The sequence below is a fragment of the Stegostoma tigrinum genome, chromosome 34 (assembly GCF_030684315.1).
Source record: "Stegostoma tigrinum isolate sSteTig4 chromosome 34, sSteTig4.hap1, whole genome shotgun sequence".
NCBI classification, from domain to species: domain Eukaryota; kingdom Metazoa; phylum Chordata; class Chondrichthyes; order Orectolobiformes; family Stegostomatidae; genus Stegostoma; species Stegostoma tigrinum.
This window is the reverse complement of record NC_081387.1, coordinates 21,372,177-21,399,688: the sequence shown is the minus strand read 5'-3', so window position 1 is coordinate 21,399,688 and position 27,512 is coordinate 21,372,177. Positions and strand designations below refer to the sequence as shown.

Sequence of the window (27,512 nt, the reverse complement as noted above, 5' to 3'; positions counted from 1 at the left end):
AAAAAAAACAGGATCGTTAGGATTTGAATTAGATTGAATATGAATTTAAAGAGTTAACAGAGAAAGGTGGTGTGTTTTCCTTGTGTGATATAAAACTTTGCCATTCAGTCCTATGTTAACACCACTAGAGCACCTTCTCCAAAATTTTATTTGATTTGGTACTTGTTAAATAAGATTACTGAAAATTGATAACAGAATAAAACCCATCCCAATTCTTCTTAGAGATAATGGGAACTGCAGATACTGGAGAATCCAAGATAACAAAGTGTGAAGCTGGATGAACACTGCAGGCCAAGCAGCATCTCAGGAGCACAAAAGCTGATGTTTTGGGCCTAGACCCTTCATCAGAGAGCTCAGCTCTTGTGCTTTTGTGCTCCTGAGATGTTGCTTGGCCTGCTGTGTTCATCCAGCTTCACGCTTTGTTATCTACAATTCTTCTTACTTCAACTTTGAAGAAAAATCATGTCAAACTTGAAATATTAATTTTGTTTCTCCACAAGATGCTGAAAGACCTGCTGATTTTCTCAAGTGCTTTGACTTTGAAGAACGAAGATTAGATGCATTCATTCTTATAAAGTGATGTTCCCATAATATAATTGAACATCAGCACTTGGCAGCAGAACTATTGCTCTAATTCTTGACAAAGCAATATCATGCTACCTTCCACCTGCACAGTGACATTAAAGACAGGAAGGTTCCTGGGTTCCTGTATTCACACCTCATTCTATCCAGTTAGTCCCCTCTACAGCTGACTGCCTATTTATTTCTTCTCTTACCCCGCCCCCAACCCCGACTCCTATTCTCCAGATTGAATTAAAATGAAGAAGCTTCATGTTAAAATATATTGTCACTTCTCGTGCTTTTCCTATTTCTTGTCATAGAAACATAGACTGGCTGCTGCACTGAAAACAGCCATTTGGTCTGTTATCTTATTGCTGGCCACCTGCAAGAGTAACACAACTAGCCCCACTATTTTCCTGTAACCCTGCATGCTTTATTTTCAGATTAATATCCTGTACATTTTGAAAACCATTATTGAATCTGCATCTGCCACACTCTCAGATAGTTAATTCCCGATCTCTCAATTTTTGCTTTTACGCCATACAACTTAAATCAGTGCACTGGATTTTTGACCTTGATGCTATCAGAAACCATGCCTGTCTGTTTACTTTTTGCGGGTTCATTCGTGATCTTGAACAATAGTATAAAATTTGCTCTCCAAGAGAAAGTCCCAACTTTTCCGGTCTTATTATGTATCATTGGTTCTTCAACCTTTGAACCATCCTGGTGACTCTTTTCTATACTCTGTTTATTACAGGTATGCGAGATACTGAAGGGAACTGATGAAGTAGATGAAGAGGGGATGTTTCCTTGTGGGGAATCAAGAAGGAGAGGTCATAGTTTTAGGATAAGGGCTAGCAAGTATCAAACAGAGAAAGAGAAATTTCTCCTCTCAAAGGATCTTGAATCTGTGGAGTACACTTCCCCAGGGGTGTATGCAGGGAGATTGTGTAAATTTAAGGAGGAGATGGACAGATTTTTAATTCATTAGGGGTTGATGGTTTATGGAAAGTGTACAGGAAAGTGGAGTTGAGGCCGACATGACACCAGCCATTGTAAATTTAAATGACTGATCAGGTTCGAGAGGCTGAATTGCCTCCTCCTCCTAATTCCTATGTATGTTGACATCCTTCATAAAGTGTTGAGGCCAGAACTGTTCAACCTATCATACTCTGAGTTTGGTTCCTGATTAACCCTCCCTGCTTCCTTCATTCATTTGTGTTTTTGAATCTCTCTCTTCCTGCAACCCCTTCAAAATGTTACACAATTTTCACATCACTACTCTTTATTTTTAAATTGTTTCAATTCACCTACCTACATATTACATTTCATCTGCCACTTATCCACCCATACAATAGCAATTTGTCTATGCTCCCATGAATCCTATCACTATCATTATATTTTTCAATAATTGCATTTGTTGTGTCATCTGCAAATTTAGAAATTTTGTTCAGTGTATCCAAATATCGGTCACTAATAAATTTCAGGAGATATATAGGAGAACTAATGCTGCCACCTTATCACACTAGATCTTCCAAAGGTCCAAAAAGCTACTATTTACCATTACATTCCCATCACTCATAGAATTTTCTATCCATAATGTTCTTGTCCTCTTTATTTCATAAGCTAAATTTTCTAACAAGCCTATCATGTGGTACTTTATCAAATGTCTTTAGAATTTCAGGTTTATTGTGTCCATTGCATTGCCCTCAGCAACTTCATTACTTTGACTGGAGGTGACAGCCCTGTTGTATGATTGCTGAGCTGTTAATCCAGAGATTCGGGTAATGTTTTGGGGATCTGGCAGATGCTGAAATTTGACTTAATAACAACCTGTAATCAAGAGTCGAATGATGACAATGAATCAATTTTAGATTGTCATAAAAAGCCCACCTGGTTCAATGCCCTTTAGGTAAGGAAAATGCAATCCTTACCTGGTCTGGTCCACATGCAACTCCAGACCCAAAGTGATGTCATTGACTTCTCACTGCTGTCTACAAAATTAGGGATGGGCAATGAATTATGACCTAACCAGCGATGCCCTCATCCTGTGAATGAATAATAATAACGTTTCAATAAGCTCAAAGAAACTAATTAAATTGGTCTCTAGCAAGTCCTTCCTGCCTTTTATTAATTATATTGCATTCATATAAGTGTATATTAAATACATCTTAATTTATTATTTTGTCATCTTTCCCATCATCAAGTTAAACTAAACAAGCTATGATTACTGATTTATCCTTGCACCTCTTCTTAAACAAGAGTGCAATATTTTGAACTCTGCTGTACTTCTGGTATGATTGTGTATCTGAGTGGGGTTGGAAGAATATAAATTGTCTGTGATTTTCTATTTTTCCTATTTACAGTGTCTTTGAATACACTGAGTCTGATCCAATAACTGCTTGTGAAAATTGCATCCTTCAAGGAAGTCAACTGCTTTAACTTCCTAGGTATTGTTAATGGATGGGACCGCAACAGGACCCTTATTCACCACTTTGCATTCCAGACCTTTTCCCACACTGTGCTTTGCTGTTTTTCTGATACTCTCAATTACTCTAATTTATTTCCACCTTTATTTTGGTTTCTTTTTTACATTTTACTTCACTTGGAAATTACTCTGTCAGCCGTGTTATGGATGAACTAATATGTCATTTCTGTCCCACTGATATTCCATTTTGCCCCAGTTGTTGTTCATTGCTTTCTTTTCCTTTAAAGCCCCAACTGGAGTTGATTTAAATTTTCATTTTCGCTGCATCTTCATGATTGTTTATATTTTTATGATTTTTGTTTACTTCAGGAACCCCTGGACCAGTTGTCACAAGTTACAAAACAATTTTTTTAACCTCAGCAAAACTTGTTTATTTAATTATACTGGTTTTGATCTCAGTAAATGTTGTAACTAGCTGCACCACCAGTGACTGTGTTCAACACCTATCAACTTACAACTTGTAGGAGAAAGGGTGATGATGCAAAATTATGGGACAGAACTGTCAGTGCCCTTTAATTCCACAGATTGTCAGTGGGGTGGAGTTTTTTCGGTCATCGTTTGCTCCTGGATGGAAAAAGGGAAAGATTTTCTCAGTGAAAGTGTGGGTAAAAGTATGGAGATGGAACATATTGTCTGCATTGTAAAATGACACCTGTCCTCCCTCATAATCCAAATAAACCCCAATTTTCTGTGGATTTCCACACTGATTGACTGGAGTATCAGAGGGAGAGGTGGCAGCCACATAGCCTTTTTCTTTATCCAGACAAATTATCCAGTATCCAATCTCCGGGGTTGGATGGAATATCCATTTTCTGTTAACAGACTCTTGAGCCACTCCAAGGCGCCACCAAGGTTTGTTCCCCACCTTCACCTCCCAGTAATGTCTCCCTGATGTGAATCCCTCTGATCCCAAGACACAGGGCCAAGGATCAAATCTCTGAGGGGTGTTAGAGAGCCGTTGGCGTTTGTCTCCAAATCTCACACTGGTCCGGTCCTCAGACAGGATGAGCCAGGAATTTGCTGTGTTTGGATCCAGAGTCAGAGAGGCTGGAACTGGGGGAGAATCAGAAAACACAAGCAGTGACTTAGTTTTGTATTACAATTTATTCAAACAATTTTTGTTTATTTTCAAAGACATTTTATGTGTTGTTACTAGATTTTGTTGTCACTTGATGATATATATTGTGGAGATCATGTTGTTTCCAGACGTGACATAACACAGCAGTGGACACAGTGCCATTAGATAAATCACTGAGAACAAGAGAGAGTGAGAGCAAAAGAACACTGCAGCAGGAAAAGGGAAAGGCAAGTAACTGGGTGAAGTTGGAAAGAAACTCTACTGAGCATTTGAAAAAAATAAACTGTTTGAACTGTCATTTGTTTGTGACATTTTTTAATTTTGTGAAGTTGCCAATTGACTGATCCTTGATTTATGAAACATAGTCAATTTCATAGGGTCATTGAGTTACAGGATGGACATAAAACCTTTGGCCTATTACATCCTCGCTAGTCATCAGGAATTTATCTAATCTAGTACTATTTTCCACCACTTCACCAATAATCATGTAAGCTATGGCACTTCAAGTGATTATCCAAATACTACTGAAATGGTATGGTATTTCCTGCCTCCAACAACCCATCAATCAGTAAGTTTGGGATACCCATCGCCAACTGGGTGAGAATGAATCTTCCATAAATTCCACATAAATCGCCTCTCCTTTACCATAAATCTATGACCCCTGGTCATTGACCCCTCTAGTGAGGGGAGTACTTTCTTCCTCTGAAACATTCTGTTTCCCTCATAATGTTGTGTACTTCCAGGTTCCCCTTTTCCTGCTCCTAGGCAAATAAACTTGGTGCAGGTAGTAAATCTTAACTGAATTGCTCCAGCTTAGGCCTCTGTATCCTCTCTAGAGCAAGCACATCCATACTGTCATCTGGCAAATAGAACTGCATACAGTGCTGCAGCTGTGGCCGAATTAATTTCTTGAACAGTTCCATCATAATGTTTTTTGCCCTTATATTCAATTCCTTTCCTAATAAAGACTAGTATTCCATTCCCTTTTCTGCCTGTATGTTGCCTTGGAGGATCAGTGGATGTGCACACTGAAGTCCCTCTGAAGTTTTTGTTACACCTTAGGGTCTAAAATTTGTCATGCCCTTTCGTTATTCTTCCACACAAAATGCACCACATTACTGTTCAGGATTATATTCATCACTGAACTGCAACCTGACCAGTCTGCGTCAATCGTCTTCTAGTCGAAGGCTTTCATCCTCAATATATACCACCTGCTTGTTCATGTGCCTGTGAGCTTACTGTGATCAAACCTCCTGCATGCAAGTAGATAATTAGAATACAGGTAGCAAGGGACTCAATGACAAAATGTGTAGTATGCCATTGGACACTGACTAGGATTCACAAACAACAATCTTTGTCCATTACCCTCTATTTCTTGCCACCAGGCAATTTTTAGATTCAGTTTGCTGTTTGCCCTGGATCCGATAGGCTATTAACTTTTTAATCTGTCTCCCATTGGAGACCTTGTCAAAAGCCTTATCAAAGTCCATGTGCATTACATCCAATCTAATACCCTCATTCACACAGTTAGTCACCTACTCAAGACCTGATTAATCCTGTCAGAGCAGCACACAGGAACTACGAAGAGCAGAAGAAAATCTCCTATACAGCATATCCAAAAAGAACGGGTACCCAATGAACACAGTCTGCCGATTTCTCAGCAACAAACCCAAACAGACAAGACGTGCCCAAAAACCAGTACCACTCTCCCCTACATCAAAGACATCTCAGAAATGACTGCCAGACTACTCAGACCTCTTGGCATCATGGTTGCCCACAAACCCACCAAAACACTAAAACAGGAGCTAATGAACGTAAAAGACCCTATACAGACAACAAGCAAAACAAACGTCATTTACAAAATACCTTGCAAGAACTGTGACAAACACTATATTGGACAAACAGTCAGAAAGCTAGCCACCAGGATACACGAACATCAACTAGCCACAAAAAGACATGACCCACTATCACTAGTATCCTTATATACAGATGAGGAAGGCCACTACTTTGATTGGGACAACACATCCATCCTAGGACAAGCCAAACAGAGACACGCACGAGAATTCCTAGAAGCACGGCATTCCAACCGGAGCTCCATCAACAAATACATAGATTTGGAGCCCATCTACCACCCTCTGAGAAAAAGAACAGGAAATGACATCACCAACACAGGAAATGACATCACCAACCCAAGGAAACCTAAACATATAAATAGAAAGCAGGACATAACACCAGTGCTTCACCGGAGGCTCACTGATGATGTTACCTAGGATGGTGAAACGTCTGAAAACTAACCTTCCAGCTCAGTGAGCAAACTTACATCCAGAATCCTGTCAGACATTGACTCCCCCTGACAAACCAACTCCAATAATTGTGCTGCATCGATGGTCAATTCTACATCCTAGTTCTTAGGGAAGCTGCTTCCACCATCTTTTCAGGGACTGAGAGGATCACTACAATCTAGCCTGCTGCTACATTTGGTGCCTCCAAGTTGTACAAGTACACAGAAAAGTACAGCATAGCAACAGGCCATTCCTACAACTTCTTGTCTGCATTGGTCATGATGATATTCTAAACTATTCCCATCTACCCGCATGTGGTCCATATCTCTCTATTCTCTGCCTGTTCATGTGTCTGTCTAAATTTGTCTTGTAGTTTACTATGTCTGCTTCCACCACCACCTCTGGCTGTGCATTGCACGCACCTAATGCCCTCTGTGTAAAAAAATCAACTTTCTTTATGCATGTTCTTTAAACTTTACCCCTCTGACCTTAAAATAGTGTTAGAGCCAAATTGGAATCATTGACTGATTTGTCTTTGGCTATTTTAGGTGGTAGTGAGTTAGCTCATATCACTCAGCATTGGATTCCATGAATTCAAATTCAAATTGATATTGTTTGCAATGTAAAATGATTTACTTTCTCAAAGTTACCAATTAATGCTGAAGATTTGTGATCAGCTCTAATCATGCCCCTAACCAAGTTATTCCAATATGATTAACACACTGGCATCTAACTGATAATGTGGAACATTTTCCAGATGCCTCCTGTTCACAAAGGACACGATAACTCTAACCCACCCAATTTCCACCATATCAGCCTACTCTCCAGCATAAGTAAAACAATAGAAGTGAACATCAACAGTGCTCTCGTGTCACTTGCAAATGAATAACCTGGTCACAGACATTTAGTTTGGAGTCTACCAGGGCCACTGCCTCATGACCTCAGTAAAGCAATGACTGCGGCGCTACGAAACAGCTGAACTGGAGTTGAAGTGAGAATGTCTGCCATTGATATCATAGGGTAGGTTTTAAAGAAGTACGGCGTGAAGGAACCCTAGCCATTTAATCTGAGGACTCGGAGGTGATTTCGCCTTTTATAAATCAGGAAGACATATTTAAGAATTTTACCAGGGTTTATGTTGCCTATCATTTCTCGCCACGCAATGTATTGCAATGGGCACTTGAATTTTCCGATGGAGAGGGTGCCACCTGTTACTGAGACCAAGCGTACGTCTTCACTGATTCTGTAAGCAATTAACAGTCATTTTTAATAGATTGGACAAAACAACCATCCAAGCTTTTTTATTCGAAATATTTACAGCTTTAAGCACGGACCACGTCCTACCTTCTCTTCTGCCAAGCTTCCCCCTGAAATAAATAAAACATAAATCTGAGTTGACAGCAGAGAATGCACCCGAACCATGGCCAATAAATGGTAAGAGATAACAAGTAGAGCTGAATCAACACAGCAGGCCAAGCAACACCAGAGGAGCAGGAAGGCTAATGTTTCGGGCCTCGACCCTTTTACAGAAAGGTTTCGTCTAGGCCCGAAACGTTAGCCTACCTGCTCTTCTGGTACAGCTTGGCCTGCTGTGTTCATCCAGCTCTACACCTTGTTATCTCAGATTCTCCAGCATCTGCAGTTCTTACTATGTTTGAAACCAATTAATGATATGCTGAATTCTTACGACCGTTGGCATTTAGAACCAAATTATAACTGCTCGTATTAATAGCCATGATGTGGAGGCGCCGGTGTTGGACTGGGGTGGACAAGGTCAGAAATCACACGACACCGGGCTATAGTCCAACGGGTTTATTTGAAAACATAGCTAACTTGGATTCACGGACACATTTGTTTGTCTCAATTGCGGGCAACATGAAACGTGGCATTATCGGAGAATAGTTGCAGAACGCAGTAAATGGATGCACGAGTGAATCGGATTAAACTGAACGCAGAGGAAAAAGTAAATGCTGAGGGAAGATGACAAAAACTGAATGCTGAAAAGCGACGACAGCCGCATGAACAGGACGGCTAATAAATTGCATGTGATATAGACTTTTATATTGTAGTAATGGGTTTGAAGCACGCAGTAACAAAGAACTTTTGTTGGGACTTTCTAAGCGGCTGAATGGGCCTTAACTAGAGTCTTCGTTCAACTTAGGTTTTATATTTTAAAAAAAACGCTTCGGGAACTGAGGAGGGTGCAGACAGACCAGGCAGAAAGGGAGAGGAATAAGGGAGTTCAACAGTACAAATTTGACTTGAGAGCAAACAGTAAAGAAGAATTTTAATAGAACGAATAATGAAAATCATCCTCTGGCAGAAGAGTCTTTATTCGGAGTCAACATTTTAAGATAACTGGAAGGTGTGGTAGAAGGAGATTCAAATGCAACTTTCAAATATTAAGGTCAGAAAGTTCTGAGAAAGGGTCACCGGACACAAGATGTTTACTCTGATTCTTCTCCACAGATGCCGCCAGGCTTGCTCAGCTTTTCCAGCAACTTCTGCTTTTGCCCCAAAGTAGGGTAACGCTGGACTCTCAGCCTTAATCTGTTTCTCTCTCCACTAATGCTGCCTAAGTTGCTAAGTTTCTCCAGCACTTTCTGTTCTAGCAGATCCACCTCAGGCTAGATAAGAATAGAAACAATAGAAAAGAATCGATTGCAAGAAATAAAAAAAATAAATTAGATCAGGAGTTTGTTTATTGTAAAATTGTCAATGGTACGTTTGTGACTGTGACGTTCTACTGAATTAAGCTGAAATACAATTCCCTCACCTTCAGAAATATCTGCTCGTCTGTTTGCTCCATCTGTTCCTGAAATTTAAGAAGTTTCTCCTCAAGCGAATTTAAATTCTCCTGGATCTCTCGAAGGTTTTTCTCCATTAGCTCTAGAATACTCTCCTCTTCTTCCCTGAGATCTCTGAGTATACGCTGCTCTTTCTCAGTGAGAATCTGGTGCATTTTAGTGAACTCGGATGTGATGGTTGTCTGCAGACTCTTCGCCTGTTCCTACCAAATGAAATGTGAAGCATCATTAATGTCCTGCGATAAAAGGAATTAAACTATTCCAAATCCCTGAAATTCAGCACAGGGAAGCCTCACCCTAACTTCGGAAATCTTCCGTTTCTGCTTGAGTTCCAGTTCTAGAACTGCCGATTTCTTCTCGATGAGAGAATCCAAGGAACATTCCAGCTGACTCTGCGTTGAGAAGAGATCACACAATTAAACTGTTAACGTGCGAAAATGTGATAGAACAATCAGATGATCAAATCCTTTTACCTTATAGATTTGAACAACTTCTTCAGTCGTCCTGAAGTTGTGAGATTTGTGTTCCCGCGAATCTCTACAAGTCAGACAGATCAGTTTCTCGTCAGTTTCGCAAAACAGCTTCAGTTCTTTCTGATGTTTCTCACAAAGAAGTTTGTTTTCCTTCGCTTTCGGATCCAGGTTTAATTTTCGAGATTTCTCGGCCAGATTCGCTAAGGCCCGATTTACCCTCAAGTTTCTTTCCGGAAACTCCTCTCTACATTCCGGGCAAGAGTTTATCTCCTTTTTCCCCCAACTCTGCGTGATACAGGAGCGGCAGAAGTTGTGTCCACAATCCAGTATAACCGGCTCGGTGAAGAAATCCAGGCAAATGGGACAAATTGCCTCCTCGCTCAAACTTTTGACTAGCCGCCTGGAAGCCATGGTCCTATTCCGCACTTCCTGGTTTAAATCGGTTGCGTTTTGGATGTAACGCTGCTATCAATTTCATTCGGCAGTGACGCAGAGAGAGAGAGAGAGAGAGAGAGACACTGAAGGTGGAGACCGAGATTCCATTGCACTTTTCTCCTGTCTAAACTCATTCTCGATTACAAACCCTCTGCTTGAACACGTTGTATGATCTATTTCCTTGACATGACTTGTTTTAGTGATTGCAGTCGCTCACAATAAAAGTCAAAGTACCGTCATCATCAGATATAATGGCAACTGCAGATGCTGGAGAATTCCAAGAAAATAAAATGTGAGGCTGGATGAACACAGCAGGCCAAGCAGCATCTCAGGAGCACAAAAGCTGACGTTTCGGGCCTAGACCCTTCATCAGAGAGGGGGATGGGGAGAGGGAACTGGAATAAATAGGGAGAGAATGGGAGGCGGACCGAAGATGGAGAGTAAAGAAGATAGGTGGAGAGAGTATAGGTGGGGAGGTAGGGAGGGGATAGGTCAGTCCAGGGAAGACGGACAGGTCAAGGAGGTGGGATGAGGTTAGTAGGTAGATGGGGGTGCGGCTTGGGGTGGGAGGGAGGGATGGGTGAGAGGAAGAAACGGTTAGGGAGGCAGAGACAGGTTGGACTGGTTTGGGGATGCAGTGGGTGGGGGGGAAGAGCTGGGCTGGTTGTGTTGTGCAGTGGGGGGAGGAGACGAACTGGGCTGGTTTAGGGATGCAGTAGGGGAAGGGGAGATTTTGAAACGGGTGAAGTCCACATTGATACCATTAGGCTGCAGGGTTCCCAGGCGGAATATGAGTTGCTGTTCCTGCAACCTTCGGGTGGCATCATTGTGGCAGTGCAGGAGGCCCATGATGGACATGTCATCTAAAGAATGGGAGGGGGAGTGGAAATGGTTTGCGACTGGGAGGTGCAGTTGTTTGTTGCGAACTGAGCGGAGGTGTTCTGCAAAGCGGTCCCCAAGCCTCCGCTTGGTTTCCCCAATGTAGAGGAAGCCGCACCGGGTACAGTGGATGCAGTATACCACATTGGAAGATGTGCAGGTGAACCTCTGCTTAATGTGGAATGTCATCTTGGGGCCTGGGATAGGGGTGAGGGAGGAGGTGTGGGGGCAAGTGTAGCATTTCCTGCGGTTGCAGGGGAAGGTGCCAGGTGTGGTGGGGTTGGAGGGCAGTGTGGAGCGAACAAGGGAGTCACGGAGAGAGTGGTCTCTCCGGAAAGCAGACAGGGGTGGGGATGGAAAAATGTCTTGGGTGGTGGGGTCGGATTGTAACTGGCGAAAGTGTCGGAGGATGATGCGTTGTATCCGGAGGTTGGTAGGGTGGTGTGTGAGAACGAGGGGGATCCTCTTGGGGCGGTTGTGGCGGGGGCGGGGTGTGAGGGATGTGTTGCGGGAAATACGGGAGACCGACTCCCACAGCTACCTAGAATACACCTCCTCCCACCCACCCTACTGCAAAAATTCCATCCCCTATTCCCAATTCCTCCGCCTACGCCACATCTGCTCCCACGATAAGACATTCCACTCCCGCACATCCCAGATGTCCAAGTTCCTTAATGACCGCAACTTTCCCCCCACAGTGATCGAGAACGCCCTTGACTCCGTCTCCCGCATTTCCCGCAACACATCCCTCACACCCCGCCCCCGCCACAACCGACCTAAGAGGATCCCCCTCGTTCTCACACACCACCCTACCAACCTCCGGATACAACGCATCATCCTCCGACACTTCCGCCATCTACAATCCGACCCCACCACCCAAGACATTTTGCCATCCCCACCCCTGTCAGCTTTCCGGAGAGATCACTCTCTCCGTGACTCCCTTGTTCGCTCCACACTGCCCTCCAACCCCACCACACCCGGCATCTTCCCCTGCAACCGCAGGAAATGCTACACTTGCCCCCACACCTCCTCTCTCACCCCTATCCCAGGCCCCAAGATGACATTCCACATTAAGCAGAGGTTTACCTGCACATCTGCCAATGTGGTATATTGCATCCACTGTACCCGGTGCGGCTTCCTCTACATTGGGGAAACCAAGCGGAGGCTTGGGGACCGCTTTGCAGAACACCTCCGCTCAGTTCGCAAAAAACAACTGCACCTCCCAGTCGCAAACCATTTCCACTCCCCCTCCCATTCTCTAGATGACATGTCCATCATGGGCCTCCTGCACTGCCACAATGATGCCACCCGAAGGTTGCAGGAACAGCAACTCATATTCCGCCTGGGAACCCTACAGCCTAATGGTATCAATGTGGACTTCACCCGTTTCAAAATCTCCCCTTCCCCTACTGCATCCCTAAACCAGCCCAGTTCGTCTCCTCCCCCCACTGCACCACACAACCAGCCCAGCTCTTCCCCCCCACCCACTGCATCCCCAAACCAGTCCAACCTGTCTCTGCCTCCCTAACCGTTTCTTCCTCTCACCCATCCCTCCCTCCCACCCCAAGACGCACCCCCATCTACCTACTAACCTCATCCCACCTCCTTGACCTGTCCGTCTTCCCTGGACTGACCTATCCCCTCCCTACCTCCCCACCTATACTCTCTCCACCTATCTTCTTTACTCTCCATCTTCGGTCCGCCTCCCATTCTCTCCCTATTTATTCCAGTTCCCTCTCCCCATCCCCCTCTCTGATGAAGGGTCTAGGCCCGAAACGTCAGCTTTTGTGCTCCTGAGATGCTGCTTGGCCTGCTGTGTTCATCCAGCCTCACATTTTATTATTTTGTCATCATCAGATTGTGCGTTTCGGTGACGGCTACAGAGAAGATCGTTCGAGGGGCCAGGGGTGTGCGGGTTCGATTTGACTAACTGCACAAAATAAAAGACGAATACCATCTACCCACCATCCTAGGCATTTCCAACGTGGCGTGAAGACGACATTTATTTTGCAGTGTTCATAGTGTCGCGCAGGAAGTTTTATCAAATGCTTTGAGCAGTGCCGTCCCAGGCAAGCGGCAATTAAATGAATGACCGAGGCAAAAGCAAAAAAAAAGCTGTAGAAACTGAGTGGGGCTCGCAGCATCTGTGCAAAAAAACGCAGTCAATAATTCGAGCCCTGTGACTCTCTTTCAGAAGATGGCACATATATTGATGATTCGGGGCGGCAAAGTGGGTGTGGGTTGGGGTGGGAGAAAGGAGTTAAAATAATAGGTGGAGACAAAGTCAGAGAGAGAGAACTACATGGCGGGAGAAAATTACGGCAGATCCTGGAATCTAGACTGAAACAAAACATGCTGGAAAATATAGCTTACTCTCTCCATGCATGCCGCTTGACCGCTGTGATTTCCTGCATTTTGTTTTTGTTTTCAGTCGAGAGAGACCACCCGTTGGGCAGAGAAAGGGATGGATAATGCTGAGCTGGGAAGAAAGACAAACTGATAATAGCGATTATAATGTGAAAATTGGTTAGCTGTTCTGAAAGTAGCCCATGTCAGGGATGGGTAACGGCTATAGAAGCAGGTGTACAGGTCAAAATTATTGAACTCGATATTGAGTCCTGAAAGCTGCAGGTCCCCCAAGCGGAAAGTGAGGCGCTGTTGTTCTAGCTTGCAGAGTGTCGCTGGAGCATTGCAGCAAGGAAGTATTCGGAGCGTTGCAAGGAGACGTATGTGTAAGTATTAAGAACTTGGTCCAGGAGTTGTGCATTACTAAAGGTGGGGCGAAGTTTGCCACAGGCAATCAGACATAGGGTAAATAAAGTCGTGGAATTATATGTGTGGCTCAAAGATTGGTGTGTGTGGATTCAGTGTCAGTTTGTGGGCACTAGAACCAGTACTGGGGCAGAATGGAACTATTCTGGTGATATGGATCTCCATTTGAAGAATGTTGGGCTGAGGGTGTTGGCAAATCCAATAACGAGAGATATAGATAAGTCTTTAAACTACTTAGAGTGAGGAAGGGGGAAAGATGTAAATTGGAGGCTTATGAACCTAGCGCAAATGATTGCTTGCAAGGCAACCGTGTGCATAGATACCCAAAGTGGAAGCAAAGAGGATACGGCGTGCAAAAATTTTTAAAAATTGAAAATTGAGAAATTACAGAAGGTTGTCTGCACAGCCCAGGCCATCAGAGAAATGAACCTTCCATACATGGACTCTGACTATATGGCTTTTTGTCGCAGAAAGTCGGCCAACATCAAACGGTCCATCCCACGTCGCTAATGCCCTGCTAAAAAAAAACACTTTTCCGTCAGGCAGAAGATGCAGAAGCTTGAGTACATGCACCGGCAGGTTCAGGAACAGCTTCTTCCGAGCCATTATTAGATTGATGAATGGACTGTCTAACTTCAAATAATGCTGATCTTGCTAATTTTGTTCTGGACTATCGCAAACTCTCTGCGACTTAACCTATAAGCTTCTAAGCATTTTTTTTTCATCCTATGATCTCTATGTCCATGCCTACTATGATTGCATGTCTGCTCGTAAACAAAAATGTTCACTGTATTTAGGTTGACAATAAATAAAACAAGTCAAATAACAGCAGTAAATAGTGCGAACGGGGGATAAAACGGTAACAATACAAAACTAATGACTCAGTACTTGAATGCACATTACGTTTGGGAAATAAAATGAATTGATGGCAGAAATACACGAGCGTTTGGTGGTTCCTTGTGCATGAATCCCAAAAAAACAAACATAATTTTTAGCAAATAAAAGTGAAAGTAAATGGAATGTTGGCCTTTATTTCAAAGGGCGGAGGCTGTGAAAATGGAGAACCTTGTTAACATTCTACAGAGCACTATTTAGATCGAGAGGATTTGAATGGTTTGCACCGAGAAGAGTTTGAATACTTTTCTCACACCCTCCCACACCCCAAATCTAAACTGCGGCAAGAGATACTGGCATTAGAGGCATCATGTACCCTTTTAGCATGTCGGAAAGTAATATATAATCTAAATGTTATACCTCATCTTTTTTTTAAGAAAAGGGGGTATAGCATGAGAAATACCAGGGCGCGCATACGCACAAAACTTTGAAGGCGGGAAAACAAGTCTATAAAATTCCATTTTATGAAATAAAAATGCTTTACTACAAGGAATTTATAAACCAGTGGCAGCCCTCGGGCTGTCTTGTTGTATTTGAACTATTACAAGGCTTTGGGCAAGGTACCTGGCAAAAGATTCGATCGTTAGAGGTAATATATTGGCAGGGATACAGAATTGACTAATGGGCACGAAACAGTGACGGCATTGAAGAGTTCCTTTCCGTGTCGGTGACACATGAACAATGGTATTCTGCAGGGATCAGTACTGGCACTGCAAATGTTTACAATATATATCAACGACTTGGAAGAAGGAAGTAAATGTACTGCAGAAAGCACAAAAATAGTTGGAAAGGCAAGTGGCGAGAAGAATACAAGATAATAAAATGTGAGGCTGGATGAACACAACAGGCCCAGCAGCATCTCAGGAGCACAAAAGCTGACGTTTCGGGCCTAGACCCTTCATCAGAGAGGGGTAGGACAACCAGTTTACAGTCAATATTAACAGAATAAGAACATGGGCAAAATTTTGGAAAACGGAGAATATTATGGTTAAATGTAAATTTGTTCATTGTGGAAGGGAGAACAAAGCACAAGCTATTATTTCAACTAGGGATGTGGGGGAAGAAAGCTACAGAAAGCTGAAACGTGTTCCTGTGCCTAAACACAGAAGCTAGCACACCGGAGAAGCAGGAAATCCGGAAAGCCAGTGAAAGATTGGCCCTAATTTCAAGGGCGTTGAAGTATAAGAGTGGGCAAGTCTTACTGCATCTCTGTGAGGTGTTCGTGTGACGACATCTAGAGTACTGTTCGCAATTTTTCTCCCCTATTTAAGGAAATATAATCTTTTGTTTGAGGCAGTTTCGAAAAGGTTCAATAGGATCCTTCCCAGTACGGAGGGACTGTCTTGCGAGCAAAGGTTAAACACGTTGGGACTATATTCATTGCAATTTAGAAGAATGAGAGGTGATCTCATTGGAACATGTTGGATTCTCACGTTTGACAGGGTAATTTCTGAGAGAACGTTTCCACTCATAAGAATGCTTGGGACCACGTGGCGTAGTTTCAGAAAAAAAGTGGCGCAAGTTTAAGATCGAGATGAAGGGCAATTTCTTCTAATAAATTAATGAATCTAATAACTTAAATTCATCAGAAAGCTGTGGAGGCAGAGTCACTGTGAGTACTTAATGCTGAGACAGATAGACTCTTAATTAGGAAGGGGATCAAAGGTTATGTGGAATGGGCAGGAATGTGGTCGCGAGGAATGTCAGATCGTCCGTGATCTTATTAAATTCTTATGATCATATGGCCTTAGCTGAAATTTTGAAGTATGGAGGCATATTCTTAAGTAATCAAGTCCCTTCAATCAATTCTTGTTATTGTTCTTTCGGTTATTGGAAATATTATCTCCTTATTTAGTCTCGTCAAACTTTGTTGAACACGTAACAAATGTCTTTTAGTTTTCTCTGTTCCAGTTCATCCGTGCAATTTTAAACTTTTTGGATTCCTCTTCTACAATTTCTTTTGCATCCCCCCTTCAAAGTTGCTCCTGGAATGCTGCACAGTAACATACCTGAGATATTTTTGGAACAGTTTCTTTGGCTGGTCTTTGTATGCCATGTCGCCAATTAAAAAGTCACGCATGCATTGATATCAGCTGACAGATTTGTTAACTAGTCCTGCCTTATTCAAAGTGTGGAGCTGGATGAACACAGCATGTCAAGCAGCATCTCAGGAGCACAAGGTGAGATGCTGCTTGGCCTGCTGTGTTCATCCAGCTCCACTCTTTGTTATCTTGGATTCTCCAGCATCTGCAGTTCCCATTATCGCTGCCTTATTCAAAGATTTGCAAGCAAACAACCAGACTTTGACCTTTTTCAGTCTATTTAAATTCGCACAATTGAACGCTTTTTTTTGACATTCATCCTTCATACAATTTCCTAGTCGCTAATACAGCCACAGTGATGACTGCAGGAGCCCATTCAAGTTATGAATTTGAGCAGCCCATAGGTCAGATCCAGTTGCAGAGAAGGAGCCCCAGGCCTAGTTTTCTGAGTTTTGACATCATTCTGGAGGGGTAGTGGTGTTTAAGGCGGAGCAGTAGTCAATGAGCAGGAGTTTGACATAGATGATCTTGTTGTCCAGATGTTCCAGAGATGAATGCAGGTGGAGGGAAATGGCAGTCGCAGTGCACGTATTACTTCCATAGGCAAATTGCAAAGTATTGAGGCAGACTCGGAGTCGAGAGTTAATATGCGCCATGACCAGCCTTTCGAAGAACTTCGTGATCATGGAGAGCAGAACCATTGGGCTGTAGCCACTGAGGCATGTTAAAGGCATGTGCTTTCTTAGGTAATACGATGATGGTGGTCTTCTTGAAGCAGGTGGTAACTTTGGCTTGTGTTACTGCGCTGATGAACACATTCAGTTGAATAATTTCTTGATGAATCACCGTCATTCAGAGAACTGATTTTTGAATTGTTGATATTTTCACAGGAAGGAGTGTTAAACTTCTTTCGCTGAAGAAGATACAATAACTATAGATGCCGAAGTCAGAGTCAACAGTGCGAGCTGAAGGAACACAACAGATCAGGTATCATCAGAAGAGTAGGAAAGTCGACGTTTCAGGTATCTGTTCAGTTCTGAGGAAGTGTCCCGACCCGAAACGTCGACTTTTCTATTCCTCTGATCTGCCTGACATGCTGTGTTCCTTCAGCTCCACGCTGTTTATACTGAAGAAGAGATCAGATTCGAACTTGGAGTAACACAGATGAGGCAATAGAGAGCTGGAGATGGGTGGGAAGCGAATATTCTCTGAAATCTGCTGCAGAATGATAACTGCTTATTTCAAATATTCTGTCAAAATCTAGATCGTTAAACTGAAGTAAAAATTTCTGGAAAAACTCAGGAGGTTTTGCCTATCTGAGGAGAGAAAACGGTATTATCTTACGTGTTCTGAATAAGGGTCACGTTGTCAATATTATTCAATCACGCAAGGAATTTCTGTCATTGAAAAGAAAGTTAATGAATGATTGGCAGTTAATTAAAGGTAATTACAGGGGCATGAGAGAGGAATTGACGAAAATCGACTGGAAGCAGAGCCTAGCGGGGAAGACAGTAGACCAAAAATGGCAGGAGTTTATGGGTGTAATTGAAAACACAGTACAGAGGTTCATTCCAAAGAAAAGAAAGATTATCCGGGGTGGGATTTGACAGCCATGGCTGACAAAGGAAGTCAGGAAATATATCAAACAAAAAGAGACAGCTTATAAAGTGGCCAAGAGCACTGGGAAATCAGAAGATTGGGAAGGCTACAAAATCAGACAGAGGATAACAAAGAGACCAATAAGGAAGGAGAAAATCAAATATGAAGGTAGGCTAGCTAGTAATATTAGAAATGATAGTAAATGCTTCTTTCAATACATAAGAAACAAATGAGAGGCAAAAGTAGACATTGGGCTGCTCCAAATTGATGCTGGAAGGCTACTGATGGGAGATAAGGAAATAGCTGAAGAACTTAATAAGTACTTTGTGTCAGTCTTCACAGTGGAGGACATGAGTAGTATGCCAACAATTAGGGAGAGCCAGGGGCAGAGTTGAGTACGGTAGGCATTACAAAACAGAAAGTGCTAGAAAAGCTAAAGGGTCTAAAAATTGATAAATCTCCTGGCCCCGATGGGCTACATCCTAGTGTTCTGAGGGAGGTGGCTGAGGAAATAGTGGAGGCTTTGGTCGTGATCTTTCAAAAGTCACTGGAGTCAGGGAAAGTCCCAGATGATTGGAAAATTGCTGTTGTAACTCCCTTGTTTAAGAAAGGATCAAGGCAAAAGATGGAAAATTATAGGCCGATTAGCCTAACCGCAGTAGTTGGTAAAATTCTAGAATCCATTGTCAAGGATGAGATTTCTAAATTCCTGGAAGTGCAGGGTCAGATTAAAACAAGTCAGCATGGTTTTAGTAAGGGGAGGTCGAACCTGACAAACCTGTTAGAATTCTTTGAAGATGTAACAAGTATGTTAGACCAGGGAAACCCAGTAGATGTTATCTATCTAGACTTCCAAAAGGCCTTTGATACAGTGCCTCACGGAAGGCTGCTGAGTAAGGTGAGGGCCCATGGTGTTCGAGGTGAGCTACTGGATTGGATTGAGGATTGGCTGTCTGACAGAAGGCAGAGAGTTGGGATAAAAGGCTCTTTTTCAGAATGGCAACTGGTGACGAGTGGTGTCCTGCAGGGTTCAGTTTTGGGGCCACAGCTGTTCACCTTATATATTAATGATCTGGATGAAGGGACTGGGGGCATTCTGGTGAAGTTTGCCGATGATACGAAGATAGGTGGACAGGCAGGTAGTAACGAGGAGGTGGGGAAGCTGCAGGAAGATTTAGACAGCTTAAGAGAGTGGTCCAGGAAATGGCTGATGAAATTCAATGTGAGTAAATGTGAGGTTTAGCACTTTAGAAAAAAGAATATAGGCATGGACTATTTTCTAAACGGTGAGAAAATTCGCAAATCAGAAGTGCAAAGGGATCTGGAAGTGTTGGTCCAGGATTCTCTAAAGGTTAACTTGCAGGTAGAGTCCGTAATTAAGAAAGTGAATGTAATGTTGTCGTTTATCTCAAGACAGTTGGAATATAAAAGCAGCAATGTGCTTCTGAGGCTGTATAAGGCTCTAGTTAGGCCCCATTTAGAATACTGTGTCCAATTTTGGGCCCCACACCTCAGGAAGGACATACTGGTGCTGGAGCGTGTCCAGCGGAGATTAACACGGATGATCACTGGAATGGTAGGTTTAATGTATGATGAATGGCTACGGATCCTGGGATTTTACTCATGAGAGTTTAGAAGGTTGAGGGGAGATCTAATAGAAACCTACAAGATAATATATGGTTTAGAAGCCGTTATGGATGCTGGAAGTTGTTTCCGTTAGGCGGGGAGACTAGGACCCGTGGGCATAGCCTTAAAATTAGAGGGGGTAAATTTAAAACTGAAATGAGACGACATTTCTTCAGCCAGAGAGTGGTGGGCTTGTGGAATTCATTGCTGCAGAGTGCAGTGGAGGCTGAGACGTTGGATGCCTTCAAGGCAGAGATCGACAAATTCTTGATCTCAGAAGGAATCAAGGGCTACGGGGAGAGTGCAGGGAAGTGGTGTTGAAATGCCCATCAGCCATAATTTAAATGGCAGAGTGGATTTGATGGGCCGAATGGCCTTACTTCCACTCCTATGTCTTATGGTCTTATTGACAGAAAAGAAAGAGACTTGTGTATGAGGAAGACTGAGCAAGAACTGCATAGCATGCATCTCGAGGGGCTGAGAGATGGGGAAGTGAGAAAGGAAGGGAAGTTTATCCAGAAGTGGCATTTACTCCCAGCCATGTACAATTGTTACTGTATACGCTGGGTGCAATCTAATTCTGTGGGCATGATGCGAGCACACCTCGATATACAAATAAAATAAGCGCATTAATTAGGAAAGGTTGTGTACATAAAAAGAAAGGCTCCTTCAAGTTGGGTGTTCAATGTCCCTACTTCTGAAACTGAAGAAGTGTTCAAGTCCCAACTACTCATGCAATGTATAATAATATCTCTGAGCAGTATGATTTCAAACATCCGCAAAGAAAGAGAAGGGCAAATATAAGGTGGAAAGTGAGCAAATGCAAAGGAATGGAAGGAAAGTGGCAATGCAAAGGAGAAGATGGGAACACAGGGGAATAGGAGATGAAAGTGGCTCTGGGGTGTTTGAGAAGCAAGAAAGATCCGAGTTGGGAGTTGGAGGTTGTGGTGGGTGTGGGCTGAGATTGGGATGATTGACTGAGCGTTTGGGGAAGAGGGAAGACTGTGTTTGGCTCCAAATCAAGAAATGTATGAATACTCAAGTGAAAGTAGGATGAGGAAGTATAAAAAAAAATTGCTGGGAGAGGAAGAGTTGGTGTATGTGTGCGTGTGTTGGCTAGTAATGGAAGATGAAGAGCAGAGTCACCAAAGGATGGAGTGAATGAGAGGAAAAATGTAAAAGCAGTGAGGAGGAGTGGGGAATAGACCAGGGCTATACAGATTTGTTTTGAAAATCACAAATAGTGGAAGGGACAAAGTCGAAGATTGAAGTGAAAGGATCAGCAGTTTTGTTGCAGAGTTCAGTGTTGAGGGTAAATCTGAGTGCCATCTAGCAGAGGACACGAGAATTGCAGATCCACAAGGAACACTGCCGCGCACCTTCCCCTCCCCCCCCCCACCCAAAACCTATATTGAAATCAAGAAAATAATGTTCTCATCATTTAATTACTCCCCAATCCAATTTATCCCTGTCCCTCTTCCCTTCGCAATAATCCATGGAGAGAAAGTCCAAGCATTAGCCCTTAATTCTCAGGACACCCAAGTTTGAGTCTCAACATTATCAGATGACAATGAGTGTTGATGTTACTCATCTTAAGTAAATCACTTTTGAAAGGGAGTTTCAAGAAGTTCTCCTTTGCCATCCACCCTAAATATAAAATTAACTAAATTTTGGTGGCCTAGAATGAATACTACCTGCTAGACAATATCCCAGACTCCAGAGGTAAAGAATACCCGTTATTTCTGATCACAAAGTGTGGAGCTGGATGAACACAGCAGGCCAAGCAGCATGTTAGGAGCACAAAAGCTGACGTTTCGGGCCGAGACCCTTTCTGATGAAGGGCCTGGGACCGAAACATCAGCTTTTGAGCTCCTAAGATGTTGCTTGTCCTGCTGTGTTCATCTAGCTCCACACTTCGTTATCTCGGATTCGCCAGCATCTTCAGCTCCCATTATCTCCGTTATTTTTGATACCGTGTACTTAATGGAGTTAGTTTTTCTTTAAAAATAAAGATACGTTTTATCAATATTGTTAGCGTAAACATAATTAACCTAAATGCTGAGGAGGACAAATTACAACATCAGACACAAGATGGTTTTCAAAGATTGTATGTTGGGGGATCAACTACAGAATGAGTTGTTTAAGATTTTGCATGTCGAAATCATAAAGTGTCGGTAATCAAGTAGTTGCGAAAGATTATTAAGTAAAATAACCCACAAAATGTGGAATATTTTATTCTATTTGACCGTGTTCTATTTCACACCAGAATGCTGGACTTCTATCAAAATATGGAAGCTAAAAAGGCATGAGGATTGAGTCAGATTTGATATGTTGGGAATGACAGGATATGGCTATTCGGAAGGGATAATCCATAGTTTGCGGCAAAAATAAAACATTTTGCGGACACACAAAAAAGAACAGCAGGAGGTGCGATGTAGCTCCGGCAATCGAAGGGAGTGAAAGATTGTTTGGCATACCAGAAAAAGATCCAAAAGTTCGCAAGTAAATGTTTATAAAAGAGTGAAAAGCCTGAGGATTCTGAGCATTTTAGAAATCAATAAAGAACACAAGAGAATGGCAAATAAGTTGAAAGTAGAACACGATAGTAATCGAGAAAATAATATAATACATGCTGTAAAAGTTCCCTTAAGCATGCCAAAAATGCGAAAAAATGACAAAACTTACCTGCAGAGACTGAAGAATTTATAATGTGAAACAAGGAAACGACAAATAAACAAAATAATAAAAAGGACTTCATGGTAGAAGATTTTATTAAAATCTTCCCATAAGCATGAGAGTACAGTTGGGTTAGTGATATTGTGGAACTATACGTTTCGGCATTATATGTTTTTAAAGTACACGAGAAATATTACTTTATAGCGGGAAAATCCATTCGACCTGATTATCTACATCCCATGACATTGAGAGTCTGTGTATATATTGATGATTATAGCCCAAATATATATAGAATCTGGGAAAGTCCCTGCAAATTTAAAAGTAATAAACTTTTGTTCGACTGTTTTATGGAGGTAGTTGAGGAGAAAGGGAATCTAAAAACCTATTAGTCTGATTTAAGCAGTGCAGAAAATGCTGGCAACTTTCTTCATATGCATGGTAACTGGTTAATGAAAAACTAATTGTGGAGTTTAGTAGAGTCAACATGGACTCATGAAAGGAAACTAATATTTGACAGCCGTTTTACACTTATTTTGAGGATGGAACTGGCAAAGTAAAGAACGAGTAATCAGTGCATGTCGTTTTTTTTTGATTTTCAGAAAGCTTTAAGTAAGTTTCGACGCAGAAAATAATCAGTACATGCAATTAACTTATTTGATATTGGGGAGGTATGTTTCTTTTGGCTGAGAATTGCTTAGCACACACAGACCAAGGTTTCAGAATAGATGCGTTATTCTCAGGAGAGCAGGCTTTGTCTATTGACATTCTGGGGCCGCAGCTATTCACAATAAATGTCAATGATTTGGATACGGCAACCAAATACAATGTTTGCAGATTTACTGATGACAATAAGTTCGGTAGAAATATGAGTTATGAATAGTTTGTAAAGCAGCTGCAAGGTAAAATGACAGTCTAACTAAATGGACAAGCACATGGCAAATGGAATACAACGTGAAAAAGTGAAGTTATCCACTTAAATTTAAAAAAAAGTAAATGCATAACAGTTCTAAAGTGCTGAGGGATTAATAAATGTTGATATTCAAATGGAACAGGGAATCCATATTTGTAAGTGTCTCAAGTTGAATGTGTCGTTGCTGAGAAAAATTCGTAAGGCCAATGGTATGTTGATTGCTTTTGCAAGATGATTTGAGTATTGGAGTAAAGGAGTATTGTAGCAACTTTATTTCGCTTTTGTGAGATTGCACCTTGAATAAAATGTGCTGTTTCCATCTCATGGTTTTAAAAAAGCGATCGTCGTAGAGGGAGAGAAAATCAAAGAAAGATAGAGTGATATAATTCCGTTCATCATATGCCACTTCTCGCAAAATCTTGCAAAGAAAATCAAGAACTTATTAGAAAACTTAGTGGCGGGGTGGGGGTGGCGGGGAAGGGGGGTGGAATAGGATCGTCTGTTCATATGACGTTGAGGTAAATTTTTGAAAATAAATCAAATAATTTACAAATTAATCACCATCCTGTGGTGACGTAATTGGTAAGGTGTACACTGGGGCGTTAGCAAAACTACATATTAAAAAAATTAGTAAGGAGTCGAACTAAATAGATCAGGGGAATGTGCCATCTTGAATGAAAAAAAAATTAGCACGTGTAGAACATAGAAATAAATAGGAACTTGTAAAGTTGACTGACTGTCATTCGTGCACTGCCAGAATGATCAGTACTCAGGGTCTTACAGTCATTGCAATATTTACAATCTGTGACAATATTAGAGCTGAAGAGACCACAAGTAGTATAACCAAAGTTGTAGACGATAGGAAACTATGTGGCGACAGAAGGAGGTGGCTACCAAGAAATAAGGAAGAGGTCCTGGCATTTTAATTGAGCAAAATAGCAGGTGATGGATTATCTTGGAACGTTTATTTCAGTCAAAAGAATGATTGTTTTTCCAAATTGCGAACATATTAATTACTACGATGAGACAAAATTGGATGTTATTCTTTAAGAATCACAAACTGCATTGCAGCAATAAATTAGGGAAACAAATAACACATTGACCTCTGTTGTAATGGAAATGGAGTACATTGTCAAAGAAGATAATGCTTCAATTACATATATATTTGGTAAGACCACGTCAGATGCACTAGGCGTGGGTTTGATCGCCAAGTCCGAACCTTAAAGGATATCTGCTGAGTGACTATACCATGAGTTGCTTGACTGAGAAAGTTTTCCGATTATGAAAGAACGACAGTCTGTATTAGAAGATTGAGAGATAATCCTGTTGAAAGATAAATATTTGAAAGGGCTTCAAAGGGTAAAAACTGAGAGGTTGTCTCTATTCACTGGTAGATCTAGAACACAGCAAAATGTGTCGTGCACATGTTCCATATTATATGCGAATGAGACAAATAAAAGATTCTTGCGCTGTGAATGTGCAAAATTATCCGACCCACGAGATTATAGACCCTCATTCAAGGCTGATGTAAACATATTCTTGATGCAATTATGCAAAATTGGCATGATTCACTGGATAACTCGACTGAGAGGGAAAGTGGAGCGAAGGCAAAAATTCTGTCATTATTTTACTGAATTCGGAGCAGGCTAGAAGGACCGAATGACCCCCACCTGCGCCGTGTTTTATGTACATATGCTTATATGATTATCTATCAATCTTATAATGACCCCAATATTTAAAGCTGGATCTCATACTATGATTCCCCAGACTGTAGTTGGCACTGAATACTGTGCAGAACAAAACATCTTTGGCTCTGTAACTCTCCTGTCCTACCCTATCTCCCCTTCATCCCATTGAGAAATGCTCTGAGAAAATTCAGCCACCTCGGCTCAACTCTAACACTGTTTGAACTTCTACTAGTTAATGCTCAAATGAAGAACTCAACGTGACATGAACTGCGGAGTTGTTGGATCTGATTCTTACGAACCATCGGCTTCAAAAGAATGTGATAGAGTTCAGAGCAGAATAAAGTGAGAGAACTGGGGAGAGAAGGGTAGAATTGGCGGGTGGCGAACTGAGGCAGGGCACTGACTTGTTGAGCATTGTAGTGTTCCGCGTTGGCAAATCACGTGACCGAATGTATTCCGCAAAGTATAGATTTTAAAACACAAAGCACTTTGAACCAGGAAGTGTTTACTTTCGACATGGCATCCAGGCAGCAGAAGGAGAATTGGACCGAGGAGACGATTTGTCCAATCTGCCTTGATTTCTTCAAAGATCCGGTAGTACTGGAGTGTGGACACAACTTCTGCCGCTCCTGTATCACCCAGAGTTGGGAAAAGAGGTGGATAAACTCCTGCCCGGAATGTAGGGAGAAATTTAGTGGAGGAAACTTTAGGGTAAACCGGGCCTTAGCGAACCTGGCTGAGAAAGCTCGAGAATTAACGCTGAATTCGAAAGAGGAGGAAAATAAACTTCATTGTGAGGAACATCAGGAAGAATTCAAGCTGTTTTGTGATACTGACAAGAAATTGATCTGTCTGATTTGTAGAGATTCGCGTGCACACAAATCTCACGATTTTATGCCAATTAAAGAAGCTTTTGAAATCTACAAGGTAGTAGGAACAAAATTGATTATCCAATTACTTCCATTGTCAAAGGCTTTCATTCTGTAATTTTCTTTCCCAATGCTAGGATCAGTTGGAATGCTCTTTAGATTCTCTCACGGAGAAGAAGTTGGCGGCCCTACAAACGGAACTGACCCAGACACTGAAGATTTCCGAAGTGAGGGTGAGGTCCCCCTGTGCTGATTTTCTGGAATCTCAGTTAGTTTTGTTCCTGTTATCGTGGGACAATAATGATGTTTCACATTTCATTCGGTAGGAACAGGCGAGTAGTCTACAGACCCACATCACATCCGAGTTCACTAAAATGCATCAGTTTCTCAATGAGAAGGAGCAGTGTTTACTCAGAGAACTCAAGGAAGAAGAAAGGAAGATTCTAGAAACAATGGAGAAAAACCTTCGGAAGATTCAGGAGAATTTAATTTTTATTGCAGAGAAAATTTCCAAGTTGCAGAAACAGATGGAGCAAAATGACGAACTGATATTTCTGAAGGTGAGGATTATGTTGTAGGTCAGATCAGTGACACTTCACCCAGTGACAAAACAACTGATGATAATAGTGAAATCAATGCAGTAATTGTAGCACAAACTTGAAAGAAGTGAACGACAATTGCCTGAGAAGCAATAAATACAAAATATTGTCGTTGCTAAATATCTGTAAAAAGCATGGAAAATGCTGAATAAACTCAGCAGTTCTGGCAGCATCCTCTTCGCGGAGAAAGAAAAGAGCTGACGTTTCGAATCCGATATGACACTTGTTCAGAATTTCTGAAGCATTTTCTGTGTTTGTCTCAGTGAGGGCATTCTGTTGTTGTCAAAGAAATACATCTAAGTATCTCGGGAACATTTTCTCCTTCTCTGGATTGAAGTGTCGTGATCTTTGAAACCTGTTTGTGATAATCCCATGAGATAATGGGAACTGCAGATGCTGGAGAATTCCAAGATAATAAAATGTGAGGCTGGATGAACACAGCAGGCCAAGCAGCATCTCAGGAGCACAAAAGCTGACGTTTCGGGCCTAGACCCTTCATCAGAGAGGGGGATGGGGTGAGGATTCTGGAATAAATAGGGAGAGAGGGAGAGGCGGACCGAAGATGGAGAGTAAAGAAGATAGGTGGAGAGAGTATAGGTGGGGAGGTAGGGAGGGGATAGGTCAGTCCAGGGAAGACGGACAGGTCAAGGAGGTGGGATGAGGTTAGTAGGTAGATAGGGGTGTGGCTTGGGGTGGGAGGAAGGAATGGGTGAGAGGAAGAACCGGTTAGGGAGGCAGAGACAGTGATAATCCCATGTTGTGCAAGGTGAACATCTTCCAGAACCTCTTGTTACATTCATGTTTTAGATAAATGCGATGTGAGTGTATCATGCA

At 42.1% G+C, this 27,512-nt stretch overlaps 2 protein-coding genes across 2 annotated transcripts in view; one reads left to right on the top strand and one right to left on the bottom strand.

Annotated features, from left to right (window-relative positions):
* Positions 1 to 927: 927 nt before the first annotated feature.
* On the bottom strand, positions 928 to 10,103 carry LOC125446533 (zinc-binding protein A33-like). Its single transcript, XM_048520169.2, has 6 exons — positions 9,690 to 10,103; positions 9,513 to 9,608; positions 9,186 to 9,419; positions 7,754 to 7,776; positions 7,537 to 7,652; positions 928 to 4,102 (listed from the first exon to the last, which is right to left on the bottom strand). Exons 1-6 carry the CDS (start codon positions 10,098 to 10,100, stop codon positions 3,552 to 3,554), a joined length of 1,431 nt encoding a protein of 476 aa, XP_048376126.1. The 5' UTR covers positions 10,101 to 10,103; the 3' UTR covers positions 928 to 3,551.
* A 15,623-nt stretch (positions 10,104 to 25,726) lies between these two features.
* The window catches only part of LOC132206239 (uncharacterized), a 54,443-nt gene continuing 52,657 nt past the window's right edge, over positions 25,727 to 27,512 (top strand). The window contains exons 1-3 of the mRNA XM_059639617.1: positions 25,727 to 26,137; positions 26,217 to 26,312; positions 26,406 to 26,639. Of these exons, the coding sequence (XP_059495600.1) occupies positions 25,727 to 26,137; positions 26,217 to 26,312; positions 26,406 to 26,639 (741 nt within the window). The remainder of the gene's footprint in view (positions 26,138 to 26,216; positions 26,313 to 26,405; positions 26,640 to 27,512) is intronic.